The sequence below is a fragment of the Chrysoperla carnea genome, chromosome 1, assembly GCF_905475395.1.
Source record: "Chrysoperla carnea chromosome 1, inChrCarn1.1, whole genome shotgun sequence".
Classification (NCBI taxonomy): domain Eukaryota; kingdom Metazoa; phylum Arthropoda; class Insecta; order Neuroptera; family Chrysopidae; genus Chrysoperla; species Chrysoperla carnea.
Genome location: NC_058337.1, coordinates 71,560,077 through 71,587,417, shown reverse-complemented (window position 1 = coordinate 71,587,417; position 27,341 = coordinate 71,560,077). Strand labels below are relative to the sequence as shown.

General features: G+C 29.1%; 4 protein-coding genes across 4 annotated transcripts in view; 2 read left to right on the top strand and 2 right to left on the bottom strand.

The window, feature by feature from the left end:
• LOC123301211 (methionine--tRNA ligase, mitochondrial) overlaps positions 1-18,898 on the bottom strand; it is a gene marked incomplete at its 3' end in the record, with an annotated part of 158,096 nt that extends 139,198 nt beyond the window's left edge. Inside the window, exons 1-2 of the mRNA XM_044883949.1 lie at positions 18,572-18,898; positions 17,053-17,336 (exon numbers count right to left, since the gene is read on the bottom strand). Of these exons, the coding sequence (XP_044739884.1) occupies positions 17,053-17,336; positions 18,572-18,677 (390 nt within the window). The remainder of the gene's footprint in view (positions 1-17,052; positions 17,337-18,571) is intronic.
• Positions 18,899-19,136: 238 nt separating this feature from the next.
• On the top strand, positions 19,137-19,831 carry LOC123305655 (H/ACA ribonucleoprotein complex subunit 2-like protein). The gene is made up of 2 exons (XM_044887433.1): positions 19,137-19,416; positions 19,481-19,831. The coding sequence occupies exons 1-2, from the start codon at positions 19,254-19,256 to the stop codon at positions 19,783-19,785; spliced, it is 468 nt and encodes a 155-aa protein (XP_044743368.1). The 5' UTR covers positions 19,137-19,253; the 3' UTR covers positions 19,786-19,831.
• A 2,267-nt stretch (positions 19,832-22,098) lies between these two features.
• LOC123305074 (protein nessun dorma) lies at positions 22,099-24,446 on the bottom strand. Its single transcript, XM_044886685.1, has 2 exons — positions 22,913-24,446; positions 22,099-22,351 (listed from the first exon to the last, which is right to left on the bottom strand). Exons 1-2 carry the CDS (start codon positions 24,418-24,420, stop codon positions 22,147-22,149), a joined length of 1,713 nt encoding a protein of 570 aa, XP_044742620.1. The 5' UTR covers positions 24,421-24,446; the 3' UTR covers positions 22,099-22,146.
• Positions 24,447-26,309: 1,863 nt separating this feature from the next.
• LOC123301619 (ADP-ribosylation factor-like protein 2-binding protein) lies at positions 26,310-27,333 on the top strand. The gene is made up of 3 exons (XM_044884454.1): positions 26,310-26,666; positions 27,012-27,126; positions 27,197-27,333. Exons 1-3 carry the CDS (start codon positions 26,338-26,340, stop codon positions 27,287-27,289), a joined length of 537 nt encoding a protein of 178 aa, XP_044740389.1. The 5' UTR covers positions 26,310-26,337; the 3' UTR covers positions 27,290-27,333.
• The last annotated feature ends 8 nt before the right edge of the window (positions 27,334-27,341 follow it).

Below are 27,341 nucleotides of genomic sequence, written 5' to 3'. Positions count from 1 at the left end.
CTAAAATTTCAAAGAACGAAACTATTTTATGCGTGCACTGAATGCAATTAGGTCCGTTTTTTATTCTGATAAGAAAAAAATGAAAATAAATGCAAAAGTCATCATTTCTTCCGGATTCCGACAAACCGAACATTCCTTCCCGATATCCAGAAAATTTTAATTCTTGGGTTGGCTTTCTACGACAATGCCGTTTTGTCCAGTATTTGATAACATATTTTTGAATATTTTTACTAGGATAGCAAAAATAACGTACAATCGTCAATATTAAACTAATGGCGGGCAGGATACCTGAGCCCGTTTAAGAACAAAAAGACTTATTGTACCTTGAGGACTAGCTATTAAAATTCCAGAACGCTTTCATTGGCAACGAATACTTTTTGAATTCGACTAGCTAGTAGAAAATAATTTGATGTAATGACCATCCCATACAAATAATAGTTCTGTTGGTTTAACATGATTAAAATATTCAAATAAAATGAATGTCGTCACTGTCTCATAGTTTTATGCAGATGTCTGGTTTTTAAACAACAATAAAACTGATTTCAGTATAATTTTTCTATAAAATTAAAAATCGTCACGTTTATTAAGTCAATAAAAAACAAAGTTAAAATTTAATATCCTTAATTTTGTATTAAATTCAGTAAACATATTAAAATGTATTCAAGAAAAGTTTTCATTTCATTTAAAAAATATAATATACTCATGAAAAGTATTACAGGAAAATTTAAAAACACAAAATTTTTCTCATTTGAAAACTTGTACATTCTAGTTTTGAAATTTTTATTTCTCAAAAAATCTTATCATCTCTTACCGCATTTACAGAGAAAGGATGAGAAATATTATGACTAAATTCCATAAATTAAGAAGCGTTCCAAAATTTTAAAAATTATTTTATTACAAATCTGCTAAGATCACTTGAAAGTTATTTATTTTCTTGAAAATGAGCTATAAAAAATATCCACACGATCTTTTTAAACCGCTATATTCGTTTTCCAAGCAAAACTGTCACTTTTGTATATACAATCTTGTGTCTTATGAAATAATTATCGTACTGAAATTTGTCTCAAATTATTCTAAAACTTAAAATACCTTCTTAAAAGTACAAGTTCTCAAACGAGCGATAGCGGTTCCAAATTAGAAGATTTTTCGCAAAGATACATCTATTTAAAAATTTTGTAAATTTTTCTGTTACTAAAATGTTTCTTTAATACTTAAGATGAGTATACCTATGTTAATCTTCTTATAGAAAAATGATGGTGAAACTTGTTATTTATTTAAAGGAAAATTCCAAATAAGATTTTACATCGCAAATTTATATAACCAATAGATCATACGCCCATAATAAAGCAAAATTTCATGGATTTGGTCTGTCTAGCATTTAGAGTGGCTCAATTATCGAATTTATGAAAATTTACGAAATACGAAAATCAAATTTTCATAAATTCGACGCTGGAGACATGTTATACACCATTTTTCTTTATAATCCAACTTTTATGAATCAAATCTGCATATATCAGACAAAAAGAAGTTAATTTTGCTTCATTATGGGCTCATTGTGTATACAATACAATATCACTAATCCGACGCTATTAAAAACCAGAGGGTGTCGGATTATTGGAATGTTCGAATTGCTGGATTGTATAGAAAAATTCATAATAAATATGATCGATCACTGGTACGAAAATCATTTTTTTTGTAATTTTTTATTATAAAATTCGATTGTCAGAGGGTGCCTGATTAGTGAGACTGTACTATAATTCCAAAATATTATGCAGATTTCAAATACGCCAATAAATACGTCATAATTGGAAACGAAATTTTACTACATACGGATCAGAATGACCAGTGGTGTAGCAATCCAAGGGCTAGACGTTGTCGTGCACCGAGGCCCCTTGCTTAAGGGGGCCCCGGTGAGCAAACCTCCTATTAAATTAACTAGCTAAAAAGTCTTTCACCTACGGAATGTAATAAAATAGGTTGCAACACGACTTTAATCACAGCAACTCTCTTGATAGAATACAGGACAAATCCTAAAAAGTCTTGACTTTTGTTCGAAACTTGTCGGGAAATTCCTTGTATTCTTTCTGTTGTTTGTGCAGTGTTGTGGCAATATGATTAATGGCAATATGATCCGAAAAGAATTTCATAATATTCGGTCGAGTCGTTTTTATTCGGTCGAGTTTTTTTTTAACTATTGATTATGTTGGGAAGTTATTCGTGTGAATCTCAAGGTTCGCAACAGACCCTACTCACGGCTTGTTTTTAAATTTTTTTAGGTAGATTCCTGATTTCGTGACTGTTTTAAATTAGCGATCAGTAACGACCAGTATCTTTTGCGTAAATTTGAAACTTTATTTCAAATAGAATCAATAGTTTATATAATTTAATATTTTCATAGTGTCAACTCTTTCAAAAACTAAACATTATTAATAGAAAAATTTATGCAAAGAAAAAGTTCTATAACTATAAACACAAAATCTGGCATTGAATGAACCCTTTTTCACATTCTGTCTAGTAAAACACTTATTTTAATTAACCAAATAATACAAAATAAAAACCAAAATATAGATAAAGTAAAAAACTGTCATTCAAAGTTCTAAATAGTTTACATTTTGTCTTCGGTGTCACAGCATTTCAGTAGTAAATGTCAAAGTCAAACAGTACCAACCAAAATGAATTTATACGTTGTTATATCTGCCAGAATAATTCTAAAGATGTTGTACTAGAAGGCGGATGTATAAGTGAGGGGCATTGAAGTAGTTTTGTTAAAGTTCCGTACCAGAAAAACAAACAATAAAATGATTAATAAGTATTTAACAGCTAAGACCGGATTTAGAATTGGGAGACCCAGGAGTCAACATTTGGTGGAGGCCCCTTAAGCTTTTAAGGTATAAGTAAACACGAGCTGGACATACATGATACATTTCAAACGATTATCTTAGTGTTTTGCTCATTTACAATCGTTTTGAAATTCTATGAGAAAATCTGCGTGATTTCTTGTTCGAAAAGTTTTGATGATATCATTAAAATTTATACCACGAAGTATCAGATTCGACAACCGTTCTTGGTTCGTTGATGTTCGCGTTCCCAAAATAACCTCAAAATCTGAGGAAAACCGCAATTACCTCATATTTTCAACTTTCCCTGCTAAATTTCGAAAAATGAAGGATTTTGTTGAAATTATCATAAAAAAATGTGGAAAATTTTTGCCAGATACATAACCTCAATTTTGAGAAAAACGAATATATACTTTTGGATAATGCAAACGGCTAAAAAAAAGCTAAAATCCGATAATTTGTCTGAACTGTATGAGCTGTTGAAATTTTTCAGAAAAATTCGTTTTTCTTAAAATTAAGATTATGTATCGGGTTAAAATTTACCACAATTTTTTATGATCATTTCAACTCAAATCCTTTTTTTTTTTGGAAAATTTATCAGAGAAAATATGAGGGAAATTTTGAGGTTATGTTATGTTCATGGTTCGATAGCAGACAAGGTCGATGCAGAAATTCATAACAAACAATTCTTTTTTTTATTCAAGAAAACTTCACCAAAAAAAAAAAAGGTAAATTGTCCCAAAACCGCGTCCCGGAACCAAAAAAAACTCCTTTTCTCTGTTTTTTTTAACAACCAAACAAACCTTTTTTAAAAAAAATTAGGTTTCTCGCAAAATTTTTCGAATTGTTTGTCAAAATGTCGTAGATTTGCCCCACTATAATAATAAACCAAACCATAAACTGAATTGATGCAATACCAAATTATAAACTGAACCCATATAATACATAAAACTATTATTAGCAGAAAATTCACATTTAACCGGTTTGGGCGACAAGCTAAAAGCAAGTATAATATGGAGAAAATAAAACTACTACTACTATTATTTAAAACGAACATACTCAGAAGAACTATACAGCGAACCGAATAGCTTCTATGTACATTCAAACATATTTCTACACACGACATAAAGTATGTCTGTTTCCAACAAAATTGCAAATTATACGGTGGAATGAATCGTGAATTTCCCGTTAACTGAATCTTATTCACCATTAAATAAGTATATTTCTATTTTATATAGAATGTATTTTGGAAAATGTACTAAGAGCACTATTAAAAACACAACTATTGTAAGAACAATTGACAATAAACAATTGACTGAGTTAATTGTTGAAATACCCTATATAGACAATGTTGAATATCAGTGCTTGCATTATTTTTAGTAAATTAGAGAAGTTTAAAAAACAAATTCTTCTAGTTTCGAAATTCTTTCAAAGTATTTTCTAGAAAACTTTTATTTTGTTAGAAAATATTTCACAAGAATCGCTTGTTGAAACTACCTACAAATTTTCAACTTTCTATCTTTTATAGTTTGCCCTAATTTACTCCCTCACGGGAAAACAATAAAAGATATTACCTTTGTAATTACATGATCTCGAATTTCCAACTAGTCCAGATTTATTTATTATACAATTCACAACGATATGAATGCTTTTATTAGTTTTTAATCCCTAACCTTATATATACTATAAAAAGGAAGTAACTTTGTTTGCTTATTACGCTTTAACGCAAAAATTATTGAATGGATTTGGATGAAATATTATAATAATATGCGAAAACGACTTTTTCAAACAACTCATATATCAGAATAACACATAGGCTATAATTTATAAAGATTGCATTGATTTTAGTGTTATGGAAGGGGCATATAAATGATGGCAAGAGAAATTGAAGGGTATAAAGCGGTGGTCTTTACTTTTAAAATATAAATTTTCTAGCGACGCGGGCGGGTATCGTGCTAGTATGAAATAAAGTAATAAATAATGATTATTAAACAAAACGTTCTAAATTGAAAAAACGAATACGTTACATAATATATATTACATATATTAGGCTTTTTAATGTACACATTAATTATTTAGATTTTCATGGCAATTTTTTGTAATTTTTTCATAGTACAAGATTCAACGATATATAATATTAATTATGTTATTTTACAACCTATCAAAGGTATTATTCGTATAGACTATAGAGTATTACTCTTACATAAGGATTATTCACGAGTCTAAGGCGTTTTCAATATAAATCTGTTCTGGATTGCCCTGATGTGCGAGGGAATGTTGCGCCCTGGTTTCACTATTATCAATACAGTTTCGATAATAGAATCAATTTTCTTGAAAAAAATATCAATATTTGTTAAACTATTAACTGTAACATTTTTAAATAACAGAATTTCTCCTTCCAATATACAAAAATTTAACAAATTCACTCGACTAACTTTGGCGGCAAATTTGAAATCACTATTGCTTTTAAGTGTTGGTCTTTCTATTTTCATTTCCGTTGCGAAACATCTGAACTTTACCTACCAAACCTTTAGACATAATATACAGGGTAGACCAATTTAACATATAATGGCTAATAGTTCGTTTTGTAGTTAACCAATCAAAAAGTACCTTGAAAAGTTGCAGAGTTTGATGGGCGACATCATGTTCTGACATCAGATTGGTCCTAGCTCTTCGCGTTTCTTTAATAGCCAATTAAGATCCAAAAGGGTAAAAGATAAAGTAAATATTTAAATTAGAAAGTTGATCTTCATAAAAAAAACATTTTTTATTGGAAAAGTTTTCTCGAAAATCGTTAGCTTTCGGAGGAAATGCGACTTCAAAATATTTCATTATTGCATTTAATCGAAAGAAAATACGTTCTAATTTTGGGTGTTATTCTATCTCTTATCGTTTATAATCTAAATTGGCTATTAAAGAAACCCGAAGAACTAGGTCCAATCTGATGTCAGAACATAATGCACCTACCCCCATCAAACTATGCAACTTTTGTATAAGTTTTTTTTATGGTGATCGTTAACTACAAAAAGAGCTATTAGCCATTATAGATTAAAATGGTTCACCCTGTATATTCATTCTGTTACTATTGCTCTTGTACTAATATTGTTAATGAAAACACTAATGCGCATAAATCATTACTTTTTAGTAAAATATGGTATTGATACACTTAATAATACGTTAGTTAAAAATGTACGGCTTAGAAATTCTTTTAAACGTAATAATAAAAATTTATTTACTAAACCAGTCGTATTGCACAGTTTTTATTTCAAATAGTGATTTCAATTTTAATTTTATTGTGCCTATTATTACAATTAAATCAACACCAACTAATACAAATAACACATCTGAATACTATCATCGATTTGATAAAGCGGTTTTAATGTCACTCAATCGTGGATGTGATTCATTTATTGTTTATAATTCTAATGTTCAAGATTTTCTAAAAAGTTTTGACTTAAATGTACAACTTTCAACACAAAAAATTGGAAATCGAAAATTTATTTTCATATTTGATTTTATCGATATCAATACAGCGTTTATAAATGATATTTTAACCTCGAAAGTAGTCAAATATATACCAGATTTTATAATTATTTATCCAAAAAATCTAACTTCTGATAACAATAGTTTGAGATTAATTGAAAACGAGAAAATTCCTGATGACAGTAGATTAAATTTAGTTGAAGGCGAAGAAATTACATTAATTGATTTCAAAACTTATATAATAATTACGCGAGAGATGGATGATCCGCAATCGATTTTATTAGATTATTGGTTTACATTGAATCAATCATTTTTGTACGATAATAATTTATTTCCCTTAAAAGCAAAAAATTTAAATAGAGCACCTGTGAATGTATCTTTAATAACAACGTTCTCGCCGTATATAATTGTTGAAAGTATGTTTTAGAATGAAATTGTAAAAATGAGCTTATCCATCCAATTTTGTTTTATAATTTAATTTGTTAGAAATATTTAAATAAAAAGTATAACAGTGTTCTTTTCACAATCGTATAATTTTATACCATGTATATATGAAATATACATAGTATATTAAGTTTAGTCCCAAGTTTGTAACGCTTAAAAATATTGATGCTACGAACAAAATTTTGGTTTAGGTGTTCATAGAATCACCTAATTAGTCCATTTCCGGTTGTCTGTCCATCTGTCTGCCAACACGATAACTCAAAAACGAAAAGAAATATCAAGCTGAAATTTTTATAGCGTACTTAGGGAGTAAAAAGTGAGGTCGAGTTCGTAAATGAGCAAAATAGGTCAATTGGGTACACATAATTTTAAAACTAAAAATAACTATAACACTTCAAATATAACGAAAATGGAATGGAAAATGAATATGGATAACGTGATACGAAATTTATATGATCTATAATGTGATAATAAATTCATAAAAAACAAGTGAGAAACAATTGACTGCGTTAATTGTTGAAATACCATGTATAGAAAGTGTTAATGACACTGTCACATTACACATATATACATGTCACACATACATAACTGATATTCCCTTATAATACATACTGTTCAATTTGAGCCTAATTTGCGACCTCACAGGTAAACAGTGATGTTTACGAAAAAATGTTTTTAAAAAAAGTTTATATTTTTATAAGGAACAATTAAACTTTTGTTCTATCTCTAACGGTTTACAAGAAGACCTAATTGACCTATGTTGTTCATTTACGAACTCAATTTCACTTTTTACGTCCTGAGCACGCTATAAAAATTTCAGCTTGATATCTTTTGAGTTATCGATTATCGAGGACAGACAGACAAACGGAAATGGACTAATTAGGTGATTTTATGAACACCAATACAAAAATTTTGTTCGTAGCATCAATATTTTTAAGCGTTACAAACTTGGTACTAAACTTAGTATACCTTGATATATATTACATGTATACATGGTATAAAAACTTACCTTTTATTATTTTTGACCATGTTTCATGTTTCATAAAAAAAATTTAGCTTTGTGAATTATTCTTAAGAAGAAAATTGCATTCAACAGGTGTGTTTACAAATCATAAATAATATCATATGCATAAATTAAATATCATATTCTTTTATGCTGTGGACGTATTAAAATTAAAAAAATAAAATTTTCTGGGAAAGCTCATTTCTACTTTACTATCAAATATATATTCGTAGGCAACTTATCTAGGAAAATGAAAGTCTAAAAAGTATCGAAACAACTAGAGTAATTCTAGTTTAATTTTTTTCTGGAATACTTCATTTGGTTCATTAAGATGTCTAGTACAAAATAGTTCAGTGGCATATTTAAAAAACATGGAAAAATTAGTTTAAACATTGATGTCATTAATTATAACAATTCCAATTCTTGGCGACGATAATAACTTTGCCATAACTAAAGTACTCATAAATTACTCATAAATTTTCTGAAGTGTCTGAAATCGTGAAAGAATCTGTTTTTCTATTTTCACTTGTTCTAGACATTTTGTCGACCAAAATAACAATTAAAAAGATTTATAATCACCCTAGTTCTTCCGATTTTCAATGATTTTCCTGAGTAACTTATTGTAGTAAATGTAGTAGTGGTCTCAATCTTTTTGGTTTGCTTTGCAACCTGAAAATTACAATTCTACACATTTCTATGCAACGCAAACCATATAAACCATAGACTTATTATTTTTAATTTCATAGCTAAGAGAAGTACGAGTCGGGTACATTAAGGGCTGCAATATTTTTAATGAAATTTAAACTTTTATGATCAATTTTGTTGTAAATTAATGAATTTAGACGAATAATAAGGATAAAATTTTTCGATACTTGGCTTGATTTCGAAATACCAAAGACTGAATAATTTAACCGAAAACAATTCAATCTACAATATTTCGAAATCTAAGCCAGATATCGGAAAATATTCTTTCTTACTTTAAAAATTGAAATTAAAAACATAAGTTAAAAATTTTAAGCCGAATATTACTCGCGCCGTACTCAAACGTATGATTTTTGAGAGTGCAAACAACAAAATTATATCACTCCAAGATCATACAAAGATTTGAGATCACTTTCATTCTTTGCTTCAACAACTTTTTGAAAATTTGATAGAGTACTATTCTTGTGAATCAATTGTTATTTCAACAGAAGATGTAACTGTGTATCCGAATCAAGAACCAAACTCTATTATAGATGGTATCGAAATACGAATCCTTCGTGAATACGCAAACAGATATAACATCACATTAAATTTTACAATTGTGCCCGACTTTTGGGGTGATATATACCCAAACCGTTCTGGAACTGGAGTACTTGGTAATATGGTGGAAAATCGACAGGACATTTGTCTTGGTAATAAACTATATTTCAAATTAAACAAAAATTTAATTTTTGATATTTTTCTAAACAGCTGGTTTATTATCATGGCTAGTGATCGAGGAATATTTACAATTCTCTATTAATACTGTACATGATCGAATTACCTGTCTAGTGCCTTCACCTGGGTAATTATTTTATTTTATTTATGATATTTTAAAGATATAGTCTCGGAGAACATATTTATTTAATATTAATATTTATTAACAATTTCTGTAGACTTCGTGTAAAATTTGTGCAACGATAATTTATTTTGGAAATAAAAATATTTACGTTTCTCTTTTCGTTTTTGAGTTATCGTATTTACAGACAGACAACCGGAAATGGACTAATTAGGTGATTTTATGAACACCTATACCAAAATTTTGTTCGTAAAATCAATATTTTTAAACGTTACACACTTGGGACTAAACTCAATATACCTTGATCATCGTGTTCTGTTATTGACTGCAGAAATCTAGCTTACCAAAATAAGGTCATCAAGAGCAACAAAAAAAACTCTTTACCAAATTTGGATCTGAGGCCTTATTTGGGAGATACGGGTATGGCAAAAATTGAAAAATTTCTCCATTCACTGACTATTCGATAACCATTAGCCAATGATAATCAGTAGATAATAGTAAATTCAACTTAATAATGGAAGGATTTAAAAAAAAGTATAAAATTATTTAATTGAATTTGGTCAAACTATCCCACTTTTGTGAGATTTTGTGAATTTTCCACATATTTTACAAAAGCTTAAGATTTTGCAATCTTGAAAAAACGTGATTTATTTTAGTTTGGAATTAAAAATTTATAACGATTTAACAAAATAAGAGGCGTTTTCAAAGTCACTGAACCTATATATGTTTTTGTTAATTTAGTTTTTAACTTCCCCTCTTTGCTATAAAATCTAAAAATAATCATACAAAAGATCCGTGACAAATCCCGTACAAAAACGGGTACGGGTTTTTATTTATGGCGGATATCCGTGGGTACGGATACAAATATATTATGATCAGCATTTTGTTAAAATATACCACTTTCAGGACCCAAAATAAAAATTTATTGTTATACGGCCCACAGAAATGCTCATCTTAATTTGAATGATATTATGATCAGGATATAAGAAAGACTGCACGAAGTCAACAGAACCCCACGTATCTACTTAAAACTTTAGCAAATAGTAATTTAATAAAAATATTGTTTCAGACGTGGAGACAAACTTGGATTGGTTTTATACTCGTTTTCGTCCTCATTATGGTTGTCCTTACTTTTGTCAATGTTTCTTTTGACAATAATTCTTAATTACTATCAACATCATCAAGCATTGAAACTTATAAACAAACATGATTCTCAGAATAAAATATTTAGTCAACTTTCAAAATCATTTTTCATTATTTATCGTTTACTTTTGCAACAAGCATTGCCAAATTCAATATTAAATCAGTTTAAAAAATTATCGCTACGCATCTTGTTATCATTACTTTTATTTCAAGCATTAATTCTAAGTTCTGCGTATGTAAGTGGTTTATCGGCATTTTTAACATCACCAGTGTATGACAAGGCAATACAAACACGGCAAGATTTAATTGACAGTAAGATGAACTGGGGAGCCAATGACCAGTCGTGGGTTTTTATAATTTCGAATTCAAATAATGTAATAATAACAGGACATAAACTTATAATCACATATTTCATAAATTAACAAATCTTTGATTTTTTAGCCTCAAGATTACGAGTTATTAAAAACGTTTAAAATTTACGATGATGATGAATTGAGGAGTTTGCCTCCCAAAAGTTTTGCGTATCTTATGGAGGAGACAAATGGGGGTAGGTATTGTTCGTGGCGGCACAAAGAAATTTCTCATCAATCTTTTAACTTGCTAAGAACAATCCCGTGCACAATAGGGAATATTTATTCAATTTTCAGCGACCCCAAAAACCACCGTGTAACAAGTTTGAAATCATTTTCATCACTATTACCCGAATTGTGAATTTAATATTAACGATCAATTTAAAATGCAATTATAATTTTTTTTTATTTCTCATAAATTAGACTAGGTCACAAAATATCCTGACGCTCTAACGAATCGAATGCCAAAAAACGCATTCAAATCCAACTTCCTGCTCAAATTTTTCGAACTGTGATAATTTTTTGTGCTTTGTTTCTTTGTCTATTAGATTTCATAAGAGCAGTATACTGCACCAGACGCACAGCGTCAGAGGCGTGCATCTGACGCAGCATAGGAATCATACCTTAAATATGTACCATTAAATAAACGTATATCTTATAGATTTCAATTTAATACCTATTAATTAAATACTAAAATAGAAAATAAACAAAAGTGATTTTTGTTTTAACTTGACAGGTGTGTTCGCAATTCCTGAGTATATACCGAAGAATCTTATCTTCAAATCACAATTAATGGACGAACCTATATATTCAGAACGTATTCATACTGTTTTTCAAAAAAGCTCACCATTGATCAAAGAATTTAATAAAATTGTTTATAGACTGCGTGAATCAGGAGTTCTACTTCATATTCAACAAAAAGTAGGTAATTACTAAAAGGTCCTGTCCTTTCTTTATGAAAAAATAGTTATCGCTTTGATGAGTAGATCAAAAATATCCGCATGGATAAAGTATAAAAACCCCTTATCAGGTTTGGGATAAGGGGCAAAGTTTAAACTTAGGCAATAAAACATGGATTCGAGGGCTTAAATCTGGCGCAATATGTACCCAAGGACAAAACTCACTTGAAGACTTTTATGCTAGTTTAAAAGATCCAACGAGATCTATCTGCACATTGACTCCATTAATGAATATGAAATTTTCAACCATCAGATTTATGGATAGACTTCTTCTTGTGAATAAATCAAGTGATGGAACTTTTTCATTCATTCCATTGTGGAGTCTCTATAACTTAAAACCCAGGTTTTTAAGAATTTTTGTCTGTAGAGACTGTAGGTCTGTTCATCTGATATTCAAAAAACACTAGAATAGAATCCTTATTTTCAGATAGTTTTTCCCCCGGGGTAAGTGCAGGGTTTTTAACCCTCAAATAACAAAACTTGTGGGCACCCAATAAGTGTGTCCAATACACAGTAATTCTTCAAATTGTTTATATAAATAGAGTGGCGCTTACATTTTTATATACAATAATATTTTAAATGCTGTAAAATGGATTTTGATGGATAGATTTATTTTAACCCTTTCATAACTCTGCCATAGTCACCTCCTACCGAACTGGATAGTTGACATTCAAGATTATTTTCTTTTAGGACTATTTAATCGAATGCGCGCTAACCCAAATTACCTCAAATCTTCGATCATTTTTTTCATCGCTTCCTTGACTATTTACATTCCTGGCATGACATGTCTGGCGATTAAGGTTGTTGTCTCAATATAGACATAGTGTCAGAAAATTCTAACTTTTTTTAAACTTTTTAAGGATATTAGAATACAATCATCATACAAATTTTAAATCTATTGACAGTTTCTAACTACAGATAAACTTGATTAAAGCTCGGATCAGTAACATGGAGAGCGTAGAGCTTTTTACAAGATTTTTATTTCTATAAAAAAAAATTAACTGTCAGAAATTTGCAAAAAACTAACTGAACATTGATGTATTTGTTCTGAGTTAAAAAGAGGAAACTAAAATTATTGACTGTTTTATTGTTGAGATATACTAATGCAAAATTAAAACATTTTATAGTTCAACAGAAACGACTATAGTAAGAGTATTGTGATTGAAGAGAGATAGCTGTATTAAGAGAATTCGAGTGGTACACTATAGATAAAAATTATAAACATTCCATCACAAGCTTATATACTCTTACCGTGCTTATAATTCCAAACCTTTTTTACAATTTCGTAGGAAGACAACAACCTTAAGAAGCTATCGGGTCTTGAATAATATTTAATATTATTGAATAATATTTAATTCGAACGACGAACCCGTATGCAGTATGCTCATGATTTCCAGATATCAAATTTTGAAATTTTAGATAAAAATTTCTGAAAAACTATTAATAAATTTGTATTTTTAGGTAAACTTAGAACATTTAAATTATACCTTACAAAAACATTTAAAAATTCAAAGAAATACAAATACTAATTCATATGAAAAATTCACTTCATTATCTGTTCACGATCTACAAAGTGTATTCCTGTTATGGTGTTTAGGAATAATTATTTCATGTATGAGTTTTGTAATTGAATGGGAGTTGGGATAATGATTTTAGTGAAAGTTGCGATAATGATTTTAGTGAAAACCCTAGAAATTTGAGATTTTTGTTTTTATATTCACATCCGAGAAGCATTTTAAACGTTTAACATTTCAAATAAACGCTTTCACTTCGGATAAAATGGTAGAGAACAAGCAAGAACAATGATATGTCTGATTCTGTGAAAAGAAAACTGATCGAGGGTTTAAATTTGTTTAATTATTATTTAGAATTTAAAATAAATGTCTTAAATTTTAGATTTATGTTTTATAGCTTTGAATGTGTCGAGACGAAATAATTAGTTTCACAATACTTGAAATACATAATAGATCAAAGGGATCGATGCATTCAAAAGATTATTTTAAAATTAGTTTCTTTGTCTTTTTCAACCAATTTTATTTTATTTCTATTGTTTTTTTTTTTAGTTGTTTCTATATTGTAATTTAAATTGTAAACAAAACTTAATTGTTTCCTCCTCGAAAATAAAAATAAAAAATTTTATAATATATTTTAGTTTTTGTATTTGATTCTGATGTGTCTGCAAGTTTTTTTCATGCAATAAATCTCGATCAAATGATCAATCAAATTTTGCAGACGCTGGATTTCTATGACAAATGGATCTTTTAAATTTTCGCCTAAATTGAGTAATAGAAAAGTGGAATTTAGAAAAAGAAGGAAACAGCAAATTTGAAATTATAAAAATACCAGAAAATTTATTTTTTGTGAATTTTTTCTATAAGTATAAGACTTTTATGTTCGAAAGCAAAATTAAAAATTGTTCGATACTAAAATGTAAATTATTAAAAATTGAGTAATAATATTAACGCTAATAAAATATTAATGAAGTGTTGAACCGACAATTTTGAGGATGATTGTCGTTCGGAGCCTAACAATGTGTGCTTATATAGTAGGAGTACAAGAAAAAAAGGTAAAATGAGGGTCGACTAACTAATTTTTTTTGATAATGAACCGATTTTGATGTTTAACATTTGATTTTATTCGTAATTGCATCTAGAAAAAGGTTCTTAAATTAGTCTGTGACCTTTTCTAATCCCTTTTTGGAAAATTCGACTTTTATGCCAACGAATTCCCGAAACGTGTTAAAAATAATAAATGAAGATGAAAATGCACATTTGGGGGGCGAAAGCCCTATTTTAACCCCCCCCCCCATAATGTAAAAAACAGTTAAAAAAATATATTAAGAAAGCAATGATGTCCTGACGATTTTCAATTTTTAGTTTTATGACAAAAATATCTATTTTTGCCAATAATACTTATTTAGGATTAGATTTAGATCTAGGTGTGCTACACATCACCTTGTGTTCAGAAAAAATCCTTAGTACCACTGACCTTATTGCAAATACAATGACGTCATGCAATGCATAATTGGGGTATTGATTCCTAATTTTCAATTTTTCTATGCAGCTGTTTGACAATATTCACAATAATATAGTTTCTTTTCTAAAATTCCAACATTCTGAGACAAGGACGCATTCTTGGCTATTTGAGTCTTAACAAATTCATTATTTTGACATGATCTACCATGTGATGGCTTGCTGTTATAACTTAGACCACTCTGTAAAAACATCGTCGTCGCCATCTTGAAAATCAGGTGAAATATTTTTTTTTGTATTTGATATAAATTCCGAAAAGGAAATGTCATTTACTTTTTTTTAAATTGATATTAGGCAATTTATTTATTTGTAGATTTTATATTGTTAGTTGACGATGATGGTGAATGAAATTGTATTTGACATAAATTAAGTGAATTCAGTTAGTTATATATAAAGAGTATTTATTCAATTTCATCAGCGATAAGATAGAAGCTCCCCCAGATAAATCTTGTAATATGATCAGAATATTATAATCAAATGTACATATAAATACAAGGTGTTCTATAATTGACTGCAGAACTCTTCACTTCCTAATTATAAAAAGGAACGAAAAAGCTCTTTACCAAATTTCGATTTGAGGCCTAATTTCCGAGATAATTAACCAAATTAATTAATAAATTTATTCAATGGCAGAGCACTTAGAATTAGAAGGATATTTATAAAGCTCGGCGGTGAAATCATGGCTATCAGTGAGATTTTCAATTATTTTGTATTTTTTAAATGTTTTACTTAGTTCAACTTATAAATACCGTAGAATTAATATTATTTTAGACCCATTTAATACGGAATATTCATGAAATTTAAATTTGGTTCAAATATTTTTCTTCCGTAACTTTAATGACTGAACGTTTCAACTAAACCATTATTTTAGTATTTAATATCTTTTTAATTACTTAAAATTAATTAATAAAAATACAAATTCAGTGGGGGTATTTAAAATTTCTAAAACGGAAATTCAAATTTTTATACAGACGTGACATCAAAGTACGGGCTTGTCAAATTTGTTGACATACTGAATGATATTAATTACTTACATATTATTTGGTATTTCATTAAATTATACTAGTCTACGATAATAACGAGTGTAAATTCTGTGTTGTAAATTCATTCTTTTAAAGTGTAAATTATACATTGAACTGTCAAAAATTGACAAATCACGTACTTATACGTCATCAACAGAGAGCGCCAAAAAACTGCGTTTAAATATCTCAAAATTATAATGTATTTTAAATATTTTTTTACACTAAAATACAGCATTTTTAAACAGTATTTATATTTTTACTTTGTTATAACGGTGTAAACAATGAATTAAAAATATAATTTAAAAAAAACATGAATATTCCCTATTGAAAAAAAAATTAACGAGCCCCTTGCTAAAAATCTCGCAGCACACCACTGGTGGTATTTAATTATAAAGTTGGAATAGTCCAACAAAGCAAACGGATAACGGATAGTAAGATGTAAAAATTATTGATGATGTTGATTTAAGTTATTTTTATCAATGCAAAGGACCCCGCGGAACTTTTTTTAACCTACTCTAAAATATTCTTGGGATCAGTCTGATCAAAAGATCTGACGGCCACGAAAATTTTTAACGAATATTCTTCGAGCTACGGACGATCAAAGCTACGAATATGTTATAGTTTTAGTATATGAGAAGGAAAATGGCTTTCTGTAAACTTTTTTCAAACCACTCCCAAAATGTTGTTGAGATCGTTCTGATCAAAAACTCTCACGGCCATCAAAACTTTTTAACGAGTAGTTTTCGATCTACAGGCGATCAAATCTGCACATACATTGTATTTATAGTACTAACATGACTAGGAAAATGGGTTTCTGTTAAACTTTTTCAAACTGCCACCAAAATGTTCTTCAGAAAAATCTTCGCTGTTGATGAAAAATGAAAAGACAATTTACCGCGACTAATATGAGATAATTGCAATTAAAAATTGCATTTTAATGCTAACGGATTATAGGAGAAGCGTGTGAACATGGCAATCTCTTTAATTTTTTCCAGTGAAGGAGAGTTACCGTTTTGACAAAAAACTAAATTTTGTAAGAATCGTATATTAAGAATCATTAAAAATTAAATTATTCGCCGTTTAATGTATATTAATTGTATTGTATTTGATTTTATCGTATTAGATTGTAGTAGTGCACACTACCGTAAGCAGCAAAAAAACTTAGTTAGATAATTGAAAACTTATTTTGGATTGTAGGAAAGAACGACCTTATGAAAAATTTTAAATTTTCATGCTTACCCAAAAATGTTGTACAGCATTGAAGTGTGCAATATTCGAACTAGTACGAATAAAATCAGTATAACCAATTTGACATTGATTAAAAAGTGCTTTATACTGTGATGAAATATTTTCACAATAGTTCTTTGGTAATACATTATTTTGTAAGGCTGCATTTTGTATTTTAATACCATGTTCATCTGTACCCGTACTAAATACAATGTCCTGGTTTGGTTCAATTATATGTTGCCATCGTTGTATTGTATCAGCTATCACAGCGCTATACAAGTGCCCAATATGTGGTGCTATAACAATAATTACAAAATAACATTATTAGCTAAATCATTTTATTATAATATTAACATTAAAGTTATAATTTTTAATTAAAAATATAGTACAATGAAACTAAATATCGAAACGGAAAAAATTCATGCATCTTTGAAATTTTCCACAATTGTTTATTAAGTTGTAAAAACCTCGAAAAAAAAGTCGACCTCTTTTTCGTTTCGAAACTAATTTTTACTATATACAATTTTCTTAAATTACAATGGGTCGAACTATTTTTGAGCGCGGGTACTTTCAGTGGAAAACTGGCGTGCTAACACCCTTCAGTTTTGTCCCAACGCAAAAACTTTCAATGCGGATAAAGAAGCCAATATTTTCGTTTTTCGACTAAAATTCGTTTCAAAGCATGTGCATTCTAAAAGTCATAACCGCCGCGGATGACTCTTTTCCACACTTAAGTTCACTGAAATCTTTACAACGGTAGTTTTATAAATACAATTCTTCAATCACGTTTTACTCAAATTTTGTGAAAAATACAAAAATTTTGATAAAAATTATTTTTTTACTTTAATTTTGCTTTCAGTATGACGACTCTATAGGTTGAATTGTAAAATTATTGAAAAGAAAATCGTAATCACAGCGCTGGTTGGCAAGGTGTAATCGAAGGACGATAAAAAAAATGTAACAAGTGTTATTTTAGCTGCTACAGACTCATTTACGAAAATCACTAGCCCATACTAATCGTCATTAATCATAAAACATAATCGTTTCAAAGAAAAGTTTTTCGAAATATTGTTCTGTAACAGTTTTTGTCTTAAAATATTTATCGATATAATTGACTTCCCGAAACAACTCAAAACGGTTACCAATCCTGCCTATACTACAACTAAAACTGCCTCGTACTTCGATTTAACGCAAACCTCGATGTATATACTAATCATTCATAATTAGCAAAAATAATTCCCTTAAAAGTGGAAAACCACAATTTAAAAATCATGTTTTAAACACGAGCCAATTTAAGTTTCATGAAAAAATTACAAATCATGTACAACAATGCATAATAAATAATTGTTCAATCTTCGATACGACTGATATCTATTAAACTTGATTAAAACTAAATGTAAGGGAGATGATACGAATTTCTGAATTACCGATAGATTGAAATTTTAATTACAAATTTAATTCAAGGAAATACTATTCAAGTCAATACCAAAATTTTAATAAATACTGTATTATATTAATGAATAAATCTTACCTGCGTTTACATAAAATATTGGTGTAGTTACAAAAAAAGATTTATTTACACGCACTGACGATGAAAAATAACGTTTTTTAATTAAAAAATTCAATTTCGCACTCATATTAACCTCACTCTGTGTTCTCGTAGAAACATTACCGACGCTACGAACTTTTTTACATAACGAGAACTGCCCGCTAAATATGAATAGGACGATGAACGCAAAATATTTTCAATACATTATTTAAATCAAGATAAATGAAAAATGCATTTGAAATGGTTTGAAATCCATAAGATTATTAACATAATATTGAAAAGTCTACTAGTCAAAAGGTACCTTATATATTGCCTACTCTCTGCAAACGCCCAAGATAATCTATAAGAAATTTGACTGACGAATTTTAAAAATTATTATTTCGTGAATTCTATCGAATTATCTTGAAAATTTTCGAATTACGTTTGCGAAAACGAAAAATTTGCAATTTTATTTTCAGTTTCTATATTTTTTTGGTTCAAAATGCGTTTCGAATTTTTAATCTTTTTTAAATACTAGTGAATCAAAACTCCAATAGAGGGTAGCACAATGCGTTCTATGCAAACCAATAGCATTTATTTTGAAATCGAACAAAACGAGAACATGTGTTTAGATTAACCTAAAAGATAGAACAATTTGTAAAACGTGTTTTTTGCTAATATTAAAATGGGTAAAAGTAAATCGGAAGAAAATGTATCGGCTGCGGATGAAAGTTCAGCAAAAGATGAAGGTTTATCTTACGAAGAAAAATTAGAAAATGTTAGTATTATTGCAAAACCAATGGCTCCAAAGAAATTAACCAAAAAAATTCACAAATTAATTAAAAAAGGTAAAGCAAATTGTAATTTTCAAAAATCATCAAAATTAACTTTTTTTGTGTCGTTTAATTTCAGCGAGTAAACAAAAAACATTCTTACGAAACGGTTTAAAGGATGTACAAACAAGAATCCGTAAAGGTGAAACCGGGCTGGTAATTTTTGCTGGAGATGTTACACCAATTGAAGTTATGTGTCATTTACCTGGTGTTTGTGAGGATAAATCCATACCCTACTGTTACACTCCATGTCGAGCTGATTTAGGACAAGCCATGGGGGTCAAACGTGGATCTTTAATGGTGCTTATTCGTGATCATCCTGACTACAAAGAGCTCTACGATGAGTGTATTTCAGAGGTAAAGAATTTACCTCAACCGTTTTAGAGTATATTTGATTTTTTTTACAATTACTATATGTATTTAATTTTTAAGGAATAAAGTTTATGTTTTTACGATATGTTTTAATTTTAATGAATAGTTTCGTCCTCCCGTCTAATAAAAGGGTGAGATATTTACATTAAAAAACCTAAAAAGTCATACTAACCAACAGTTAACTTAGTCCAAGGTACGCTGATCACACGATTGTATATGAGTATATATCGATTTAGGGAACCGAAAAATCTTGGTTTTAGTGTGCAAGTGTGATTTTTATTGAGAATCAAAAATATTAATTTTCGTTGATAACATGAACTAGAACCAATAATATCCGTATGATCAAATTTGGTCAAAAATTGAATGAGAAATACCAGTTAAGAGTTTGTGTAAGTTAAAAGATTTTCGTTAAAAATACATGCATTTAAGAGCCAAAAAAGCATAGTTTTTTTTCCATCAGAATCCAGGGCAAAAACTGCTATAAAAAGAACCTCGTTTTTGACCCTTTTAATCCATATATCTCAGGCGGATGACATCATATCTTATATGGACTACAAGAAAAAATTCTATTTTTTTTGTTTTCTAGAAGTTTAATCTCTTGATAGTTTGGCTCAAAATGGATATTTAGGTCGCTAAATGAAAAAATTTTAGCAAATCATTTCTCTTTGAAAATCGGGAAAACACAAACTTCAAACTGGTATAACTCGTTCAATTTTTTACCGAATGGATTCATCCAGTTAAGATGTGTTTGTTTATTGTCTTAAATATTTATCGAATGTCTCACTTACATCCCTATAAACCAAAATTTCCCATTTGCTCCAATCTGTCGGATACAAGATAAGTTTTTATTTTTCTTAAGGGAACTTTTTGCAAAAAATGCAGGTTTGATTGCAAAATTATTAGAGATCAAAATCCTTTTTTTCATTGTTCATTGATGTAATTTTGCATTTTTTTTTTTTTTTTTGCAAAAAATTGTTTTCATTTCAATTAAACATTAGTAGATAAAAATGCGTATTCTATATTCAGTAAATCTACGGCGTACAACAGTACAAAAATTAATCTCAATAGAAGAATGCTTAAATTTTAGAACACAATAACTAAAAAAATTGCAAAACTCCAATCTGATGGTTCTAAAAATAACAACTTTTCCAGCCAAAGAAACTTTGGCTTATCTTTCGAGAACCGAAGTTTCACATTGATCTGAAAAAAAATTGCAAACACTCTGAGCGATCTAAATATAAACAAATTTTCCATCCAAAGAAACTGGTTTATTTTTCGAAAAGCGAAGTCTATCACCATTGATTTATTACCAAATTTTTACCATAATCTCCGTTATGTACAAGATATATAACATGATAACTGATTCAGATAATCTGCAAAGATTTGTTTCTAATTCAATTATTAAAAAAAAGGCAACCTTATACAAAGTTAAAAGCCCCAAATCGAATTGAATCGACTGATGTTAATATTTTTTTTAGAAATGCCAAAAAAAAAATATTGTAACCTTCTTCCGCTCAAATTCTCTCTGGTATCATCAGCGTCATAACAGCATCTACTAAAAGCCGATAAAGAAATTCCGGAAAAATCCAGTTATCGGATATGTAACCATATTGCTTTGAATTTGGACCCCATTATCACATATTCTTAATTTTATTACTATCATTACCTATTACTGTCATTGTGAGTTATTTATGAAAATTACCTAATACAATGATAGACATTTGTTAGTCATCCATGTGTATTCTTCAAGGAAGCTTTCTTGAAGAATACTCATGGATAGTTGCGGATTAGGAAACTGTCTAGAGCAGCTGGGAAAAGATCACAAGAAATATCTTTGCATTGCCTAGAGGGGCCGCCGAGAGTTGCATTATCTAAGGCTCCTAATATGGGTTAACTTAGCACTGATCATGGACGTAGAAAGTTTATGCTGGTACTCTAAAGTAATTTAGAGTATTATCAGGCGGATATTGTATCGAATATTGATTTGCTGTGTAAAAATATGCAACCAAAACCCGCTCATTTTATTTTTTTTTAAATTTATGCTTTACAAGCAAGTAAATAAAATGTTCAATTATCCTTCGTAGAAAATCTAGCTATAAGAATAAGTAATGGTTCTTAAAGAAAGTACTGTTGGTTACTAAAGTGTTCAATTGGCAGAGGGGGTGTTGGATCTTATTTCTAATTTAGGGAGCCGTGTTATGAAAAAGGGTGAGATGAATTACTGCTTTTAGTAAGACTACTTATTTTAAAAATTATAAAAGTTTTATTAAATTTTATAAAATTAACATTAACATAATTAAAAAATTTGTTAGTATAAGTAATTATTTAATCACATTTTTATAAACATATTTGTTTCAATTGTAGTACATAAGTTCAGCTCAATGGAGAAATCCCTTCCATGTCAACATCATCTTTCAAATCACATAGTTTTTCTTGTAAATTTTCTTTAAAATGACTTTTTTTCATTGGTGTTACTCCAGCACACAATTGTTTGATACTAGTTTTCTTTTCGATTATTTTTATATCACCTTTGATATTATTTTCTAGTTTAATATTAGATAACAAGATTCCTGGAACACTGTAAAATAAAATTCGTTATTTTTTTTTAAATGAAGAAAATTGAAATTCTCAAGATTATAAAGGCAAATTTATATTGGAAAGGTATTATTTATAAATTAACGAGAAACTTCTGTTATGAACAAATTTCCCTATAACTTAATTCGGTGGAAATCGAATGTAACAACAAGATTTTATTTTAAGTTTACGGAAATATGTTCCGAACAAAAATTATTTGTTACTTTATAAAAGAAAACGTTGTAACATACGACCATGTAATATTTAGAAATGGAAAATATTTCATATAAAATTACTAACAAATTTTGTTTCAAACATTTGTACATACAATTGAGCAAAACTTTCGCAAAAAAATCTGGGCAACTTATAATGGTATATAATATTCTCAAATTTGTCAATCGTAAAAAAATGATATTAATTACCACATAAGGAAAAAACATCATTTTGAACATTTAATAGATATCTTAATAATTTAAGTGTGGCGTTTTAGAATAAACGAGAATTTACTTCCGAATTGCATATTACATATATGTACATGCTTTAGCTTTAGCTAGATAACTATTACCTTTTAAACTCTTCTATATTCACAATTCCACTCGGCATATTTAATGATTCAAAGCATATTCCATAATCCAGGCATTCTTGAATAAAACAATCTTCAATTGTAATGTTCGATCCATCAAATAACATAATTCCAGTATTGTTCTGTTTCAATGTACAATTCGATAAATGAATTTTCCCATTTGGTTTACAAACAATCGCAAAATTAAAACCGCTAAGGTTACAATTTTCCATAATTAATTCACAGCCCGAATGTACAAGAATCCCCTGCCGAATAAACGATTTTTCTTCGCAATTCAATGTACAATCTTTCATAATAACCCGACCTTGCTTTACTGATATACCGGTGGTTGCATATTTTAACCGTAAATGTAAATTTTCAAATTGTACATCTTTACCGAATATCTCGAAAAGAGTGATCACTTTATCTTCATCATGAATAATGACACTATCAAAGAGTCCTTGAATTTTACCACCACTTTCCAAATTATCCAAAGAATTTACTTGATAAATTCCATTATCTAAGTAAATTTTATCAAAAATGTTAGCATTTCGTAAAGCATTTTTTAGGGTCACTGCAGTTTGTGGAACTGTGTCTGGATTTAGATTTTCATACGCTTGTAAATATTTAATATGTTCTGAAATTGATTTCGATGTTAAAACCACCCAATTTTTAGGTTTAGATAAAATTATTTCTTGTTTTTGTTCACTAATCAAAACTTTGCGTAGCTCTACATTTTCGTATATCTCAAATTCGGTACGAATTTGAACTAAACGAATATTCAACGTTGTTAGTTCATAAATTTTCTTTGGATTTACAGCTTCGATTTCATCACAATCACCTAAGTCCTCTTCAAGTGTTCGAAGTTTATCGATAATCGATTTTCCCTCATTAATTAATGATTTTATCTTCACTAAAACATTACGCGGCATTGACCCTGATTTTAAATCAAAACTGAGTCGTACTCGAGATTCTAAGTGAACACTAGGCCAGTCAGTTTCATCATCATCCTGATCCCAAGGCATCCATACGTTATTGTAAAAATAACGTAGCATATCGATATTCTCTGCTGTTGAAGACATATTTAACGCAATTGTTTGATCTTGTTCGATGGTCGGATATAAATCTATTAAGTTCACTTCTAACTGTTCTGGTAAATGGATGTCATTTTTTACAGCGATGACCTTAGCTCGTGCAACTAAGGTAATGAATGATATATCTTCCACGTAAACAATGACAATATTTGGATAAGCAATTTCATAAAACTCACAATCTTTTTGGGGTATTTTCCAAAGTGCTTGCCATCCAGCAGGATCAATAGCCAATTCAAGGTGATACGACCATTCGCGTTGAATTTGTGATGCTGGAATACTTCGTCCATCAATGCGAAGTATCTCATTGTAATCACTTAAACGATCTTCAACTGATTTTTCATACACATAAGTTTCATCCATTTTTAGTAAATCACAACTCAAACTTTTTTGGAGAACTTTCGATTGCATGCAAACCATAAACTTCAACTGAAATTTATTTTGAATAATTGTTTGAAGTTTTTTAATTGTAGATAGCGTTACGTTCTGTTCAAAACTTTTTTAAAGTAAAACCTCTCTATATATTTAATACTTTTTGTGTATAATACGAATAAAAATTGATTTAATATTTCTTTTTTAATCAAAATTAATTATTTATCGCTCTATTATTTAATGTTAATGAATTTGGTAACTTATGTGAGGGGATGGCGTGAGTATAATTTTTCCATCACAGTTCTGAACAATAAAAACTGTATTATTATGGATAGGGATTAAATAAAATACTTGAATAAGTTTTATCAATTTTTTTAAAATGCTTGTCATTTAGTACCATGAACTTCATAACCATGAAGGTCTTATAATCTTCATGTTTAGTACAATAAATATACCCCCTCCCCCTTTTCTAGTAATCTTTTAAGATGTTACAACACTTCCCCTCTTTAAGAACTGCATCATGCTGATTTAAAGCACCATTAGGTATACGTTAAGATCAAAGACTATAGGATAGACAAGAAGCAGAAGTATAATTATAAGTGACATCTGGAGTCTGAGGCGATCAACTATTAAGTTTGTAGGCCTTTGCGGGTATGGCTATTAAGTTTAACTACTTTGCGGGGGTGACTATTAACTATTAAGTTTGAAAGCCTGACTCGGTAGAGGCGCTGAAACTCGTATACTACGATTTTACATTAGCTCATATGGGCTGCTTCTCCTCTATCCTATGCTCTTTGGTTAAGATTATCAAAATATTCAAAATTCTTATTCTTCTATATCGAGTGGAGCACGTATTTTCGTAACTATACATACTTAAGTTATTTTACCGAAGCCAACTTTTTTAACTTCAAAGTGTGTTTTTTAGCCTAATAATAGTACAATTGATTCGAATTTATATTTTTTCTAAATATAACTTATTTTAAATCAGATTTAAAGGATTGAACCACTTTAATTAAACTGTGTGCATTAAAAACGTATTTTTTTCTTTAAATGTTGGCCTCGGTAAAATAACTCAAGTATGGGTGGGATGTTCAAAGATATCTAATCCGCCATTTTGTAACTACTATTTTAAATTTTGATATTTTGACCACAGATTAATAATTTAAACGATCTCAAAATCTCATATATACAAATTTCGAGGCCTTTAACATAAAAAGCTGGCTTAACTCCTTATCCTGTGCCCTCCCTATATCCCCTAAGCCGGCATTTTGTATTTTCAACCTCTGAGAGCAAAACGCATATAAACTTTTTTTTCTGCAATTGTCAACAAATATTAATATTTTTATACAATTTTTAGGTGTAAAAGCTAATAATTCCCTAGCAACTGTACAAAAATGTCCGCTAACCCTAAAATTGAGCAGATGTTTAAACAGTTTACGGTAAGAGCACGCTATAAAAATTTCCCCTTGTATAGTTCTATCTAACCAAAGTGACACTGAGCAAGAGAGAGTGTAGATATGAGATGCACATACATTATATCTCTTGCTCAGTGCCACTTTGGTTTTATAGAACTCTATGTCTTTTCGTTTTTTAGTTATCGTGGTCACGGGCGGGCGGGCAAACAAACGGAAATGAACTAATTAGGGGATTTTTAACACTTATACCCAAATTTTTTTCTTACCATCAATATTTCTTATGTTTCAACCATTTACTCAACCAATTATGTTTTTTCACTTTTGTTTTTATTCCCATTTTTGTATTCTGCTCGTAAAAAAGATGAATATGTTATCGCAATTCATGCCGATATTTACCTCTCATTCTTTTCGCGAGGTTTTGCCCCTTATTTACGTAGATGGTAACCATAGAAACGAAATTGTAAACAGTGTAACTTGTATCATTAACTTAAATGCAATAAATTTTTTCTACCGTTTTTCTTTTTACAAAAATAAACTCGCTCGAAACATAATGAATGAAAAAGGCGATGACAGTGATCAAAGTATGGACTTTGAGGAAATTATATTAGAAACAAATAATGACGAGAATCGTTCAGATGATTTATATTTTGATGTAATTATTGGGCATATTGAAGATTTAGTAATGGATGATAACTTTCAATGTTTAACAAATAACTTTTTGGATAAATATTGGACAGAATTTGAAGATTTAGATGAAAATAAATTCATATATATGGATATATTCAAGGAGTATGTGGAAACTGTTGAAAATTATATTGATACTCATCTTACAAGTAAAATTCAAGGATTTTGTATGGAAGATTTTCTTAGACAACTTGAGTACGTAGTCTCCAACTAAATTTTTCTTTTATTGTTATATAGAGCAGGCGCTAGAATTGAGTATGCAAAATTCGAGGACCGCATTTTGTCAATTGACTCTTGTTCAGAAAAACTTATAGACAACCCAGATCCAACGTTGGTATCATTCAATATCAGATTAATTCGCACAAATTAGGCTATATAATAAACACAAAAAGAGGGGTATCGCACTCACCTCTTTTAGTTTTTAAGGTTTAAATAAAAAATTGTATATAAGGATTGTACCATAATAGTTAATTATTTTACATACCATAGACTTTCATTGATGTATCTCTTACTCAATTAATCGTTTTTTGGAAATTGCAGACAAAAATATGATAATTCAGATTTGGATAACGAACTAGAAGGAGAAATATTCGAAATGCTCTTGACTTTTACAGATTTCTTAAGATTTAAACAAATGTTTTTAGATTATAGAGCGGTAAGTTTTTTATCTAATCTTGAAGACTTGAAATTTTTAATTCAAATATTTAATTTTTGTTCTATTTCAGATGAAAGAAGGAAAATATGATGGTTTTACTTCCGGTATTTTAATAACCAGTATTATACCAACTGCATGTGATATTAATGAATTTGTGGCTTAAGAATCATATTCGAAATTAATAAAATTCATTTTTATTGTGTAATTGAAATTTT

What these genes read in the sequence shown, in the direction of transcription:
- LOC123301619 (XM_044884454.1), top strand. Translation starts at nt 26,338, where the DNA reads ATGAATGAAAAAGGCGATGACAGTGATCAAAGTATGGACTTTGAGGAA. An exon ending in GATTTTCTTAGACAACTTGA is followed by an intron (nt 26,667 to 27,011) that starts GTACGTAGTCTC and finishes TGGAAATTGCAG; the next exon opens with ACAAAAATATGATAATTCAG. An exon ending in TGTTTTTAGATTATAGAGCG is followed by an intron (nt 27,127 to 27,196) that starts GTAAGTTTTTTA and finishes GTTCTATTTCAG; the next exon opens with ATGAAAGAAGGAAAATATGA.
- LOC123305655 (XM_044887433.1), top strand. Translation starts at nt 19,254, where the DNA reads ATGGGTAAAAGTAAATCGGAAGAAAATGTATCGGCTGCGGATGAAAGT. An exon ending in TCACAAATTAATTAAAAAAG is followed by an intron (nt 19,417 to 19,480) that starts GTAAAGCAAATT and finishes GTTTAATTTCAG; the next exon opens with CGAGTAAACAAAAAACATTC.
- LOC123305074 (XM_044886685.1), bottom strand. Translation starts at nt 24,420, where the DNA reads ATGGTTTGCATGCAATCGAAAGTTCTCCAAAAAAGTTTGAGTTGTGAT. An exon ending in AATATAGAAGAGTTTAAAAG is followed by an intron (nt 22,352 to 22,912) that starts GTAATAGTTATC and finishes TTTATTTTACAG; the next exon opens with TGTTCCAGGAATCTTGTTAT.